The sequence below is a fragment of the Asterias rubens genome, chromosome 4, assembly GCF_902459465.1.
Source record: "Asterias rubens chromosome 4, eAstRub1.3, whole genome shotgun sequence".
Lineage (NCBI taxonomy): Eukaryota > Metazoa > Echinodermata > Asteroidea > Forcipulatida > Asteriidae > Asterias > Asterias rubens.
In genome coordinates, this window is record NC_047065.1 from 16464144 (window position 1) to 16478920 (window position 14777).

The 14777-nt window shown below is 39.6% G+C and overlaps 2 protein-coding genes across 2 annotated transcripts; one reads left to right on the top strand and one right to left on the bottom strand.

Annotated features, from left to right (window-relative positions):
* Positions 1 to 1830: 1830 nt before the first annotated feature.
* On the bottom strand, positions 1831 to 11343 carry LOC117289744 (ganglioside-induced differentiation-associated protein 1-like). Its single transcript, XM_033771005.1, has 6 exons — positions 11194 to 11343; positions 8867 to 8969; positions 7215 to 7410; positions 6264 to 6428; positions 4203 to 4412; positions 1831 to 2628 (listed from the first exon to the last, which is right to left on the bottom strand). Exons 2-6 carry the CDS (start codon positions 8915 to 8917, stop codon positions 2297 to 2299), a joined length of 954 nt encoding a protein of 317 aa, XP_033626896.1. The 5' UTR covers positions 8918 to 8969; positions 11194 to 11343; the 3' UTR covers positions 1831 to 2296.
* Positions 11344 to 11722: 379 nt separating this feature from the next.
* On the top strand, positions 11723 to 13481 carry LOC117289400 (EKC/KEOPS complex subunit TP53RK-like). The gene is made up of 2 exons (XM_033770507.1): positions 11723 to 12003; positions 12806 to 13481. The coding sequence occupies exons 1-2, from the start codon at positions 11766 to 11768 to the stop codon at positions 13297 to 13299; spliced, it is 732 nt and encodes a 243-aa protein (XP_033626398.1). The 5' UTR covers positions 11723 to 11765; the 3' UTR covers positions 13300 to 13481.
* Positions 13482 to 14777: the final 1296 nt, after the last annotated feature.

The following is a 14777-nucleotide window of genomic DNA, read 5'->3' on the forward strand; positions in this document are numbered from 1 at the left end:
AACATAACACTGGGAGATATTTTCAAAGACTTCCACATGGTAAGTTTAACCCAGGCTTGGAATTTCATCTTTGCAAAGGGGATTTTCAAAAGCCATTTCAGTTTGAAAAGGGCACCTCCATTGAAAAATCTCTAAAAGTCAATCGGAACTTTTTGAAGGGGCACCAAAGCCAAGACGAGGGGCAACAGATATGCCAGTGCCTCTGTGGTCTGCTGTAATTCCAAGCCTGTTAAACTATTTCTGTTCTGATTCTACACTAAACTGTAGATTTCTACAAAATATTATGTTCGTTCAACTTGAAAATTACCAACTTTCCTAAAATAACATGATGTGAAAAAACTCAGTTGAAAACATGTATTATTTCAATTTCCAAAATCATTTTCCAGTTAAAAAATTTATTTTAGTATAAAACATAATTTTAAACAAAACATTGTACTTAATAATGTCGCAAGTACAAGTTGTATATAATAATATAGTCTTATAAATTGTGCAAAGCAGCTATAAATGTGACCCGGCGTCGTTTGACAGAGTACAAAGATTTGGGGAAATAGTTGAATTTAGAGAATAGACTCTAAAGTGTAGATTCGTGACCTTCAGCTCTTAAATTCTAACCATCAGGCAACACTTTCTCAAGGATGCCTTTTTTTGTTTACACACATGAACTTTGTCCATGCACAGTCCATGCACGCCCCATGCAGCCTTATGAAAAAATGTAACCATACTATGTCTGACAGCACACATCCTCTACACTCATTCATTGTAACAAACAGGGCCCAATTTCATAGAGCTGCTAAGCATAAAATTTGCTAAGCATGACATTTCTTCATTGATAACAACAGTATTACCAACCAAATTTCCACGTGATTTTCAGGATAAGCAAACAACAGCTAAGTACCAGTAACAAGCAATAAGCAACAAATAGAAATATGGTTGGTAATCCTGTTTTTATCAAGGAAGAAATTTCAAGCTAAGCAAATTTTTGTGCTTAGCAGCTCTATGAAATTGGGCCCAGGAAGGATCCAACTAAGAGAACATATTAAACACCTTTCTACCCAGTGCCATCCATAGTTTAATAATAGTTTTATCAGATAATTTGTGTTTACCTTATTGACTCGTCCTGTTTTATTATGAATCTCTCTTTTTTGTTCTGCAGCTGTGCAATGGAAAACAAATTTCATGTGTTTTCATATGATGAACAAATAAATTGAATTGAATGGGAGACTTTTGAGACGCTTGGTGGCAGCAGACTTACCAGGTAAAATCATTCTCGGTCATGTGCGCATGCTCAGATATGTAAACATTGGAAATTTACCTGGTAAGTCTGCTGCCACCTAGTGTCCTAAAGTCTCCCATTGAATGTGTCACCGATTCTTTGCGTAAATTCATACGGTGTATGCTCCGATGAATTCCAGTTGGGACTATCGGGCATTACTATACATCACATGTATTCATGACCGAGAGTTGAGGTCTCATCGGTCCATTCAACATCATGTGTCATGTGCAGCCTTTGCTATGTGCCAAGTGCGCGCGAGTATTTACACATGTGGCAAATACGCATGACAAGTAGACTCACGCCCGAGCAGCCAGGGTGATAGTCTACTTGTCATGCGCTTTACAGCGTGGAACTGTTCCCAGGGGGGTTGTACAAATGCGCCCCAGTCAGTTGTTGTGTTTCATGGTGTGTCCAGAAAGTCAACTTCCAATACCCTGGGGAGTTCATATGGACTGTTCACCCTCAAACCACGTTATATTTGTATAATGTGCGTGGACTATCTGGCAAAAGGGATGGCTCAACAACCTTACAATCACAGCTACATTTTAGAAAGTATGTTGAAATGATGGCATGTCCATCTTTTGGCAACCTTTTTAATTTTTCTACAATTATTTTAGCTACCTTGTTCGATATCATCAAAACTAGAGCAGTAGATCAACAAACATGATTTGTTTCGATATTGTGAACAAAATAACAGCTACATGTTTTTCCCACCACCAGGCAGTTTGTAATTATATAAAAGTCCTAAATCGGTAAAAGTATAAAATAGAAGTCTACTCACAGTCGACTGGCATTAAATCTTTTGTGTTCTGAACACCAATTAAATCACCAAGTGATCATTACATTAACAACTTACATGTGAAAGTATTCAAAAATTTCTACCAAATGTGATCTTTTTATACCAAAAGCATCTACATAAAAGATTTAAAAATAAATGAGTTTAAAAATGGTAAGTACAAGTATGGCAAAATTTGAAACCTTGCAGGAGAAATTCGGAATGACTGAACAAGAGCTGAAAATAATTTAATGCCTCTTGAAATAAATATAAGCACCAACAATAACAGCGGATGCAACAGCTGTTGTTCCAAGAAACTTCGGTAGAAGGCATTTTAACTTGTACTTCATTGTGGGCCACTTTACTGCCCAGAATGTGTCATTGGCGAGCAAGCAGCTTCTACGGAAGCTGTCCCTCTGCAGCACCCGATGATAATACTGTTCAATTTGAGGACGGTTTCCGTTGCTCCAGAAATTGGAGTAGCCAACGAAGGACAGACGGTGAAGAATAGTTGCCAAGTAGATGTCTGCGACATTAAAGTGTCCGCCGCACAACCATGGTTTCTGGTCCTCTTGCAGATCTGGCAAAATGAAAGATTTACAGATTTTTTATAAAAAGTTTTTGGAATGGGGAAAGCCCGGCCCGGTTCACACTTCCTGCGATGCGAATGTGAAGTGAATTTTGGTACACAAAATCAAAACGAAATAATTCGCAACAGTTGAAACATTCGCTGTGAAAACAGCCATGTGACGTCAACATTCATCCGCATTCGCAGAATAGTGTGCACCGGGCATAACATTCCAGGTAGATTCCAATGTGTACACTTCTCAATGTTCAATTCAATTCAAGAATTAAAGCCAATATACACTTTCAGGAAAAAAAAAAAAAAAAAAGTTCACAGATTTACAAATAACTTACAGGGTTTACAGAAGGTAATGGTGAAAGACTTCTCTTGAACTATTATTCCATGAAATGCTTTACTTTTTGAGAAAACATTAAAACAATTATCAATTCTCGACATCAAGAATTACGGATTTATTTTAAACACATGTTATGACACGGCGAAACGTGCAGAAACAAGGGTGGGTTTTCCCATTATTTTTTTGTTATTTCCTTTGGACAATACTGTTTACCGAAAGTGTCCAATGGCTTTAATAAAATGTTCCGATCTTGTTACATGTCGTGTCTCAATCTAAGTAAGAATGAAAACCACTTTTTTTCTGAATGAATTTTTACAGATGATGACGCTTCATTCCCCCCCCCCAAAAAAAAAAAACAAAAAAAAAACTCTCAACTTTTATTTTGTCTTAAAATAAGGTATGGTTTTGTAAAAAAAAGAAAAAAAAGAAAGTGAATTCAATGCATTTTTAAAGGAATGTAGCAAAATCTATGCAACAAATTTGCTGCTACTTACATACATTAAATCAAATTCATGTTAACACTGGCTGCCTAAGCACTTAAAAGCAGCGTACACTATTGGTAATTACTCAAAATATTTATTAGCATAAAACCTTACTTGGTAATGAGTAATGGGGAGCTGTTTATAGTAAAAAAAGCATTGTGAGAAACGGCTCCCTCTGCATATGTTGAGATACACCAAGTGAGAAGACTGGTCTTTGACAATAACAATATTGTCCAGTGTCTTTAAAGCCATTGGACTCTTTCGGTAAACAGTATTGTCCAAGGCCCACACTTCGTGTATCACAACTTATGTATAAATTAACAAAAATGTAGGCTCAATTGGCTCAATTGGTCATCTGAGTCGGGAGAAAATAACTGGAAAACAAACTCTTGTTTCCGCACGTTTCGCCGTGTCATGACATGTGTTTAAAATAAATTCGTAATTCTCGACATGATATTTTTTTAATGTTTTCTCAAAAAGTATTATGGAATAATATTTCAAGAGAAGTCTTTTACCATTACCTTCTGTAAACCCTCTAATTTATTTGTAAATTTTTTATTTTTTTTTTTCTGTTCCGAAAGTGTCCAATGGCTTTAAGCGAGTAAGTAATCTCCAAAATTGTGTCCATTGTACAAGACCAATAATATGTACAACAGTAGACCTCTCGGCAAATAACCCTTGCGCAAGCACTAACTGTTGAATGATGCGCATACTGGTCTAGCTAGAGATCAAACCCTGAATACTCAACTAACCTTGACATTCTTTAGCATTTTTTCCCAACTCTTCATCTATCTCCGTCAGGATTTTCTCCACATGGTCGAGGTGGTCTTTTAGGGTACTGGTATCCTTGATAACTTCTAATCTCGTTGTGAGGGCGGTGGCTTTGTTGAGATACTCGTACCTTAAGTCTTTATACTTCTCGGAGTAACGTTGGCAAACCTCTATCGAGGCATGAATTTGCTCTGCAATGATGGAAGAATTCAACTCAGTCAGATTACATAATATGGGAATGTAAAAGTTGGCAACTAGGTCTTCATAAGAGGACTAAGTGGACACGTTTGGTAACTGTCAAAGACCAGTATTCTCAACTGATGTATCCAAACATATGCATAAAATAACAAGCCTGTCAAAATTTCAACTCAATTGGTCATCGAATTTGCAAGAGAATAATGAAAGAAAATATCACCCTTATGCATTACTTTGTGAGCTTTCAGATATGGATTTGGAGTGGATCAATAAAATTGGATTGATATCTAATTATGGGGTCATTATTGCTGCTTGTGTTATGGGGCCAGGCAATAAGTTGAATGGTCATTATTGCTGCTTGTGTTATGGGGCCAGGCAATAAGTTGAATGGTCATTATTGCTGCTTGTGTTATGGGGCCAGGCAATAAGTTGAATGGTCATTATTGCTGCTTGTGTTATGGGGCCAGGCAATAAGTTGAATGGTCATTATTGCTGCTTGTGTTATGGGGCCAGGCAATAAGTTGAATGGTCATTATTGCTGCTTGTGTTATGGGGCCAGGCAATAAGTTGAATGGTCATTATTGCTGCTTGTGTTATGGGGCCAGGCAATAAGTTGAATGGTCATTATTGCTGCTTGTGTTATGGGGCCAGGCAATAAGTTGAATGGTCATTATTGCTGCTTGTGTTATGGGGCCAGGCAATAAGTTGAATGGTCATTATTGCTGCTTGTGTTATGGGGCCAGGCAATAAGTTGAATGGTCATTATTGCTGCTTGTGTTATGGGGCCAGGCAATAAGTTGAATGGTCATTATTGCTGCTTGTGTTATGGGGCCAGGCAATAAGTTGAATGGTCATTATTGCTGCTTGTGTTATGGGGCCAGGCAATAAGTTGAATGGTCATTATTGCTGCTTGTGTTATGGGGCCAGGCAATAAGTTGAATGGTCATTATTGCTGCTTGTGTTATGGGGCCAGGCAATAAGTTGAATGGTCATTATTGCTGCTTGTGTTATGGGGCCAGGCAATAAGTTGAATGGTCATTATTGCTGCTTGTGTTATGGGGCCAGGCAATAAGTTGAATGGTCATTATTGCTGCTTGTGTTATGGGGCCAGGCAATAAGTTGAATGGTCATTATTGCTGCTTGTGTTATGGGGCCAGGCAATAAGTTGAATGGTCATTATTGCTGCTTGTGTTATGGGGCCAGGCAATAAGTTGAATGGTCATTATTGCTGCTTGTGTTATGGGGCCAGGCAATAAGTTGAATGGTCATTATTGCTGCTTGTGTTATGGGGCCAGGCAATAAGTTGAATGGTCATTATTGCTGCTTGTGTTATGGGGCCAGGCAATAAGTTGAATGGTCATTATTGCTGCTTGTGTTATGGGGCCAGGCAATAAGTTGAATGGTCATTATTGCTGCTTGTGTTATGGGGCCAGGCAATAAGTTGAATGGTCATTATTGCTGCTTGTGTTATGGGGCCAGGCAATAAGTTGAATGGTCATTATTGCTGCTTGTGTTATGGGGCCAGGCAATAAGTTGAATGGTCATTATTGCTCCAATTTGTTAAGCCGCTTTGTTGCAGCGTGGAGGTGTAACAATGCAAACTCCCAGACATGACGTCAGCGGCATTGTCCTTTGATTCGCACCGTCAACGGCAGAAGTCTTTTTAGTCTTTCAAAACCTTTAGGTTGGGGCCTGATTTTTTAATCGATAATTACGAAAAATTCAGAAGTGTACACATATAAAAATTACATTAAATGGTGAACAAGTGCATTATAAACAAGTAAAAATACCATTTCCATTGAAAACATTCCGCTCAGGTAGCTGTTTAACAGTTCAAACTGACTTACTTAAAATGAAAGCAGGCTTCATTCCCAGCTTAGTCCCCTGGGAGTACTGCATGTCCATGAAAGTCCCAAAAGTAATAAATTCTATAGGAATCGTCTTGAACAGGCGAAGATAATGATTGCATTTCTGACCCTCAGGCATCTTTTCACTAAGGAACAATGGAGGCACTAAAACAAAAAGGAAAAAAAGAGGGATGGGGTAAATTGAGAAGGGAAGATGGAAACTTCAGTTTTCTAAGGCACTAAAATTGAGGACAAAATGATTAAATGAGCTGAAAGGCCGAGAACTTGCATGTATGCAGTTTATACTCAGTTCTAGGAGTAGCCAGAGCTCAAAAGGAAGAAAGTTTAAAGGCACTGGTAGACCTAAAAATTATTCAGGCCTGAAGTTTTTTAATCGTTTGAGTGAAGAACTACCCTTTTCTAAAAAACTACTGTCACTTCAGAGGGAGCCTTTTTCACAATGTTTTATACATGTACTATCGACAGCTCTCCACTGCTTGTTTACCAAGTAAGTTTTTACGCTAACAATTATTATGAGTAATAACCAATAGTGTCCAGTGCCTTTAAAACTAAGCAGTTACAATGAAGACAATCTTGAGTTGAGTCCTACTTAATTGAGTAATTTATTCCATATGTTTCAGCTTTAGTAGAAGGACAATATGGAGGTTTTTGAGATACCATGTACATAAAAGTCAAATTTTTGACTCTCATAAATGGCCGACCATGTTAGTTCACAAATTAAAAGGAAAACCACGCAATTTCGAGGCATTTTTGTGTTGATCATTGTATTTAACTTTTAAATCATCTTTCTAACCATAATATGCATTTTATAACAAACGGTTACAAACGCTTTTCAAAGACCAACCCGACCGAGGATCCAAGGCAACGTGTTCCTTTAACCGCTAGGCCATGACACTCCACTGAGAAATGACAGGATTCATTATAACTTACATTCTGGGGTGATTTGATCCAGATAGCCTATGATAGATTCAGAGTCGATGAAATGCGTTCCGGTGTCTAAGGCTAGACCTGGAACAGTCATTAAGGGGTGTATACGTGCGTACCAAGGCTGCAGTTGCTCCTGTGCCATGATGGCAATTTCTACACTCCTGTACTTTAACTTCTTCTCTTCAAATGCAAGTCTTGCCTACAAATTAAAAACCAATACAATTAATAATAATGAAAGCATTTATATAGCGCCCCACAAAGAACGGAGCGCTTTTAAAAACAATTTAGATTATATACACAATGTAGGATTTAAAGCATGGTGAGGTATCAATCAATATTTATTTGGTTTATGGTAACACCATGTGTGTATCTACTTGCCAGGTAGAGTTTGTTCTTAGAGAACTGTCTTTCTTTATTCTACTACCGCGGAGTAGATTGTTCGGGTGTTCGGGAGACTTCTCAGTTCTGAAGAGAACTGTCCTGCTTTTTACTTATTACCAGGGCGGATGGTACAGAAAATAGGCTGGGACTACTACTTTAGCTTATAGAATCGTAATTAACTGTACTAGCGCAGGGTCAGTTCTTAAAATGGTCTCAACGTTTTGGCTAGCTTGCTCTGGTCATCGTCGGGAGACGCGCACATAAAAACATGTTTATGTGCGTGTCTCCCAGACAGAACATACATTACCTAGTAAGTAGAAACACACATGGTGTTACCGAAAAACAAATATATAATTTAGATTAAATTATGAACTGCAGTATAGTATTTTTGAAGTATTGTGAGTTTTGCCTAAGTGAGAGAATACACCATTGCTACATTGTAATGTGTACTTTCAGACGCATGAGAAAGACTTCATGCCTGAAGCCTTTCTCAGATTCAAATGCTTTGTGAAAAAAAATACCCCTCAATGTTTTATAATATCAAAGCTCTCCAGTGCTCTATATAAAATAAGTTTAATGGTCATAACTTGTGGAGCCGATAGCCGATCAATCTAAAACCTACAGGGCCCAATTTCATGGCTCTGCTTACTGCCAAATTCTGCGCTTACGATCACGATTCCCCGCTTACTTCCAAGTGTGGAATGCCTAGAAACGTGGAGTGTACGCACGCGCAGAATAAAAAAATCGCCGCAAATCCGTGAAATACGTAAACACAGTATTCCCTGCTTCCGTAAGTGCCGATTAATTGCTTACGGTAAGCAGAGCCATGACATTGTGCCCAGGTGCGTCAGTCCATGTATATATATGGTTGATCACATTATGTTCTTACACTGCCAGCAACTGTTTTGCTTAATAGCGAAAACCAATTCTGTAATGTTCCTTTTACACTTATTTCCACTGACTTAAAGTGATTGTAAAGTGACATTGCAGTCATCTGAGCGATTGAGATTGAATCGTCAGCTGACTCCAACGACAACCCTCAGTACTTTGTGAAATAGACCGATCAATTAGGTTCCGCCCACGACACGCGTGTGAGCAAGAACACTTGCGCCTCTCCAATGCCTTTCTACACAAATTTTCCGCGTGCGCCAAGCATACGCGCACGCATGCCGGTCTTACCTGTCGGACCCTCATAGCGTTGTGATTGGTCAATACGCAACGGGGCAAAGCTTAATGGATCTGTCTATTTGGCGCAAGTTACAATTTGAACCTACCCTTTGTGAGAAGAACGATGAGGGTGCATGGTACAAGGTGGGAGTGGCCATACTGAAAGACTTCAATGTTTACGATATACTCCTTGGAAAGCTTCAGAAGTCCCTGAAAAAAAGTGAAACATGCAGTTAATTCATTTTAACTTTGGAGATACATGTACTTGTACACCAGCCTCAAGGATTCCAATTTCAAATAAGCATTCAGGAATGTATATGCTTTCTTCTATGTATTTTCTTCTAGGTAAAGGGCACCCTGTGAGAACTGCTGCTAAGTACATGTATCAGGTTTGAGCATTGCATTGTCTGTATTAATCCCTGACTCTTTACTAGAATTATAATGTACCCTTCCTATAGACGATGTGACCTATGTTTACATTCAAACCGCCCTCTGTTGACAAAACATGTTTCGCCGGTCAAAAAGATGCATAGTCATGGTAAGATTGCATACACTTTCTAGCTGGCTGCAAAAACACAACTAGGTTTTGCCCGGATGGTATGCGCGCAAATCATGTTATGGTTTTTGAGTGACGTTAGAGGTCACATCGTCATAGATACAACACTCAAACCAAAAAGTTCCAACCTTCAGTGTTCTCCCTTAAAACCCCTTCAAGGTGAGAAGGTACCAATAAATCAATCCTCCAATGACAAATTATGCCATTTCTCCAAAGTTGAATGACCTGGAGGAGTTAAATTCCTTGATATGCTAGACTGGACTGTTCCACATAGGTTGGGGGGGGGGAGGGGTCAGGTCTCAGAGATGTTTTTATTAGAGGGGCAGAATACTACTTTCACACATGTCACACATGTACTATTCTAAGCACATGTTATATACAGACCTAGCAAGAACTAACCCTCAGGTAAGTGGAGCCTTCTGTAATTTACTAAACCAAGATAAAAGGGGGTCAAATAATCCTAGACGGTAGCTGAGCATGTTAATGAGTGATTTTAACACATCTTGGATTTTGTTGATATAATATTGGTACCGTCCAGCATCGAAGGAGAATGGGACTGTGGGAGGCTGCCACGCCCATAAGGGCCTGTCTCTTCCGTCTAATAACAGCACTGGTTCACTAGCCAAATGGTTGTTAAAACACCTGAGGACCAGCGCTGTACTCCTTTTTTCGATCGGTCGAGATAATGAAAAAAAAAAAAAAAAAAAAAAAGGAATACAGCGTCCAAGTCACTGCTTGGGTCTTGATTGGCTTTTTACTAAAGAAATTCAAACTTAAGGGAAAACCCTGTCCCAAATCTTTGTTCATCAGCTGATCACATTCACAATTATTCCTGAATAAGATGCATTTACTGCCCAAGTACGATTACGGCCAGCTCATTACGTGATGATCAGGCAGACCCCTTTCCGGCTGATCGCTACTGTCCTACTACTACAGTAGTTGCTAGGCGGAGCTCGACCGACCAATAATGGCCCACACATGTTTTGTTGGGGTTGTTGTCAATCTCCCCCCCCCCATACATTAACAAGGCCTACCCCTTTGGTGTGCGTGTGACGTGCGGAAGCAGAGAGCTCCCAATTCTGCGTGGCTGATGCAGATAACTAACCTCAATCTCAGACTTGAAATCAAGTCTAGTCATGGAATGAAGTTGTGTCATCTGTTCTTATATGCATGGATAGATCGCACACTGTATGTGAATTTTAAATCGGGGACTTAATTCTTACTCGAAGTCGAAAAAGTGATATTTTATAAATCTAGAATTGGGACATGCTTCGAACACGGGGCGGACATCGAGGGGTTGTTGGTCGTGGAGGTCTAGAAAAGCGATACATTATCGCAACTTGAACTAGTGCAGTGGAGGTTGAGACCAAGGTGGGGGGGGGGGGGGGGGAAGGTTAAGTTACATTTACAATACAACCCCAACCCAAAAAGTACAGCACACAGGGCTCAATTTCATCATGGCTCTGCTTACCGCCAAATTCTGCGCTTACGATCGTGATTCCCCGCTTACGTGCAAGCGCCGAATTTCTGCGCTAGCCTTGTAAGCGTAGAATGCCTAGTATTAGAATGTGGTCGTGGAGTACGCACGCGCAGAAGCCCAAATTCGCCGCTAACCCGTGAAATACGCTTGCCGTAAGCACCGAATTCCCTGCTTCCGTGATAAGCGCCGATTCTGTGCTTGCGGTAAGCAGAGCCATGAAATTGGGCCCAGCACACACACACACGAGTTCGTTCGCCCCCGGCGGCGGTGGCACTGCCACTGGCTGTGGAGGCTGCTAACAATTAACACTTAACACCTAGCGCCTGTCAGTGTCATGCCTGTGCTGTGGCGGTCCGTTATCTTCAACAAGTAAACCATCATCATTGAGCAATACTTACCACACTCAGCAAACTGATGCCGCTACTTCTTAAACCACTGACTACACAAGTTCAAACCAGGTTCCACTTTGTTGAACTTGAATGAAAATTTTACAAAAAGAGGTCAGACAGGCTCACCCATCCCAGCAATAATAAAACCCATCCACCTTCGAGAGCATGCAGCATATATATATAATCACTAGCAGATTCTGGCAGCGGCCGCGACGCGACCACCAGCAACACGCACATCAAATGCCAAATCAGTCTGGTGCACTTCACCAATAACCATTTTTGATTCACGATGTTTTTTATTTGACAACAACCTTCACTTTTTGCAAAGTCAATCTTTATATTTAAAGTTATAACATTCTTTGAAAGGTTGATGAATATAATACAATCTAGCAGTTATCTACCATGATTATAATACAAATCATGAAACTGATTAAAACACATTGATTTTGTTAACCCCGTCCGGTCCCCGCAACCACCCCTACTAAAAAATAGATAAATCCAGGTCAACAAACTTTTCTACCAGGGTCAGCTCGAGGTCATGTGTAGGATCGGAGCCAGCCGTGTCGATTGAGATTTAAAAAATGGCTTCCCTACTAACGGACACGAGTGCCGAGGTTCCATTATTTTCGGTCTTACCAGGATCTCAACTCATCAAGCAGGGCGCTGAAGCTAAAGTTTATCGGGGAACTTTTTTAGGGAGGGCGTGTGTCGTGAAACAACGGTTTAAAAAGAAGTATCGTCACCCAACTCTCGACGAGAAACTGACGGCCAAGAGAACTTCTCAAGAAGTGCGTTCGCTTTTGAGATGCCAAAAAGCAGGTCAGTGTGTGGAATGGGGGATTTACTTTACTATAAGAGAGCCAATGATTTACAGCTCAACAAGGTTGGCTATTAATACTTCTACAACTATTTCGGTTTCGTCCGGCTATCGTCTCCCGACTATTTCGGTTTCGTCCGGCTATCGTCTCCCGTAACGGGTAGCCGGACGAAACCGAAATAGTTCTAGGACTCGAGTAGGCTATTAATTAAATATGACGGATTGTGCGTGTCTAATTATGCGTGTCTAATTTTACTTATAGTTATATGATAAACAAATGTATGATAAAAAAAGTGGACATCTGCTTTTCTGCTCGCCCCACTTGAGTATACAAAAAAGTTGGGCTACTTTTCTGCTACAGAAAAGCAGGTTGAACTGTTGAATTTTGTTTCTGATGCATTCCACTTTTCTGACTCCGAAAAGCGGATTGAACCCTTTATTATTTAATGTTATCTGTTTAGTATCCATTTGTCTGCTGTTCTTATTTCACTATTTAGATAAGCAAATGTTACTTCTTTATTAAACAAATGATGTACACTGACGGTCCGAAAGTTGACATCTGCTTTTCTGGTTTCCTGAAAGCAAAAGTGTGGATTGAACATTTTGGGCCATTTCAGTTTCTGCATGGGTGGTGGTTGTAAGCCTATTTTATGTTTTTGATTCAATCTGATCTAACAAAAAAAGTCAAAGGAATCACCACAATTGTTTAAAAAAGGTTTCTAAGTTTATTTTGAACTAAACATAAATGTATGAACTGAATTGAGCCTATTTTCAATATTATATTTCTTTGTTTATGCTTTGCAGGAATTTCTACACCAACAGTCTACTTTGTCAACTATGTTGAGTATTGCATTTACATGGAAGACTTTGATAACTCTGTTACCGTAAGAGAATTTATAGAAGACTTTCAGCGCAGATCTGCTCCATTAGAAGAACTTTTCAAACTTGCTGAAGTTGTCGGTAAAATATTGGCCAAAATACACAGCAATGACGTCATCCATGGGGATCTTACAACATCGAATATGTTACTACGCCAACAATCGTCTGATTCCAACTTCCAGTTGTCGTCTATCATCTTAATTGATTTTGGCCTCAGCCAGATTTCAGGTTTGGCAGAGGACAAGGGTGTGGACCTTTATGTCTTGGAAAGAGCCTTCTTGAGCACCCATCCGGACACCGAAGTTGTCTTTGAGAAGGTGTTATCAGCTTACGGGAAATCTTATGAGAAAGCAGCTGAAGTTTTGAAGAAATTAGAGGAAGTGAGGCAACGTGGGAGGAAGAGGGTTATGGTTGGCTGATGGTGATTAGAGATTATCAAGTCTTGTACTGGCTTGGACTCTTTGTATTAGCTAGGGGCACTGCAGCCGATTTTCACGGAAACGCTCGGATTAATCCTAGCTAGACTTTAGAACGAGTAACCCGTCCTAAGTTAGGATGGGTTCAATGCATCCTATTTATTTGGATACGGAACTGAACCCGATCTAAGTCTAGCCCACCTTGTTGATGTAAATGGCTCTCTTTTAAATTAAAGGAACACATTGGATCGGTCGAGTTGGTCTTAAATAAGCGTTTGTAACTGTTTTTTATAAAATGCATCTGGGTGGAAAGATGGTGTAAAAGTACGATACAATGATCCACACAAAAATGCCTTGAGGTTGCACGATTTTTCTTTTCCCACGTCGACTAATAAATGGCCGACTGCGTTAGTTCGAAAATAAAGAAAAACCAAGCAGTTTCGGGGCAAGTTTGTATGGATCATTGTATTCTACTTTTAAAACATCTTTCTAACCACAGGCATTTTATAACAAACGCTTTTTATAGACCAAATCGTCCGATCCAAGGCAGTGTGTCCCTTTAACATCGGTCTCATCATCAGCCATTTTCAGCTCAACAAGGTGGGCTAGTCCGAAGATTAATCCCAAGTTAGGAAGATTTTTGGTGAAACCAACGGCTGGAAACCTTTTAGTTATTGTCAAAGACCAGTATTCTCACTTTTTGAAAAATTTGGGTGTCAATTGGTCATCGCAGGTGCAAGAGAATAATGAAAGAAAAACACCCACTAATAAATGTCCATGTAGAAAGAAAGATCCATTATTGGAATAAACAATCTAAGAATCATTTCATGCAGAAATTTTTCTCAGAATTAAATTGTTTTTGAATCTCCCTTTCTGAAACCACTTTCCTTTCAAGGGAATAGTTTCTGAAAATGGTATACATTATTGACAGCTGCAATACCTCTTACCAAGTCATTTATAATTATGGTCATTAATTTTTGGAATAATTACAAAAGGTACACCTCCTTCAAGGGCCATGTGCTCTATGACCTCTGACAAAAAGGATGGCACAATTAGTGTCAGCAATACTAATTTGTGGAATCCTTATTAACCTCAAAAATATACTACTCTATACAATTCAAATTCTGAAATCTCAATCCCAGTAGTTCCAAACATCATAGAGCTGCTTAGCGGACACTTTTGTGCTTGCTGATACAAGATCCATTTCTTAGCGCTGCTTACTGTAAGCACTCAAAAAGGCATGCTACCAATCTTGCGCTTACTGTATAAAATAGAATGACACCAATGCAAATCCATGGTGAAAGCTCAAGCAGTACGCCTAAACTTTTCTTGCCAACCTGTGAAATACACTTATGCTTACGCAAATATTTCTGCTATGTAGTAAGCACAAACATTTGTTTTTAAGCAGCACTATTAAATAGGCCCCAGAACTTAAAGATCAGGTTTTTTTTTTAAGGACTGCAATCTAGTGCCACAGCAAG

Coding starts and splice junctions, on each gene's coding strand:
- LOC117289744 (XM_033771005.1), bottom strand. CDS start 8,917: ATGGCCACTCCCACCTTGTACCATGCACCCTCATCGTTCTTCTCACAA. Junction 7,411..8,866: donor CATCGTTCTTCTCACAAAGG/GTAGGTTCAAAT, acceptor TTTAATTTGTAG/GCAAGACTTGCATTTGAAGA. Junction 2,629..4,202: donor AAATGCTAAAGAATGTCAAG/GTTAGTTGAGTA, acceptor TCATTTTGCCAG/ATCTGCAAGAGGACCAGAAA.
- LOC117289400 (XM_033770507.1), top strand. CDS start 11,766: ATGGCTTCCCTACTAACGGACACGAGTGCCGAGGTTCCATTATTTTCG. Junction 12,004..12,805: donor TTTGAGATGCCAAAAAGCAG/GTCAGTGTGTGG, acceptor TATGCTTTGCAG/GAATTTCTACACCAACAGTC.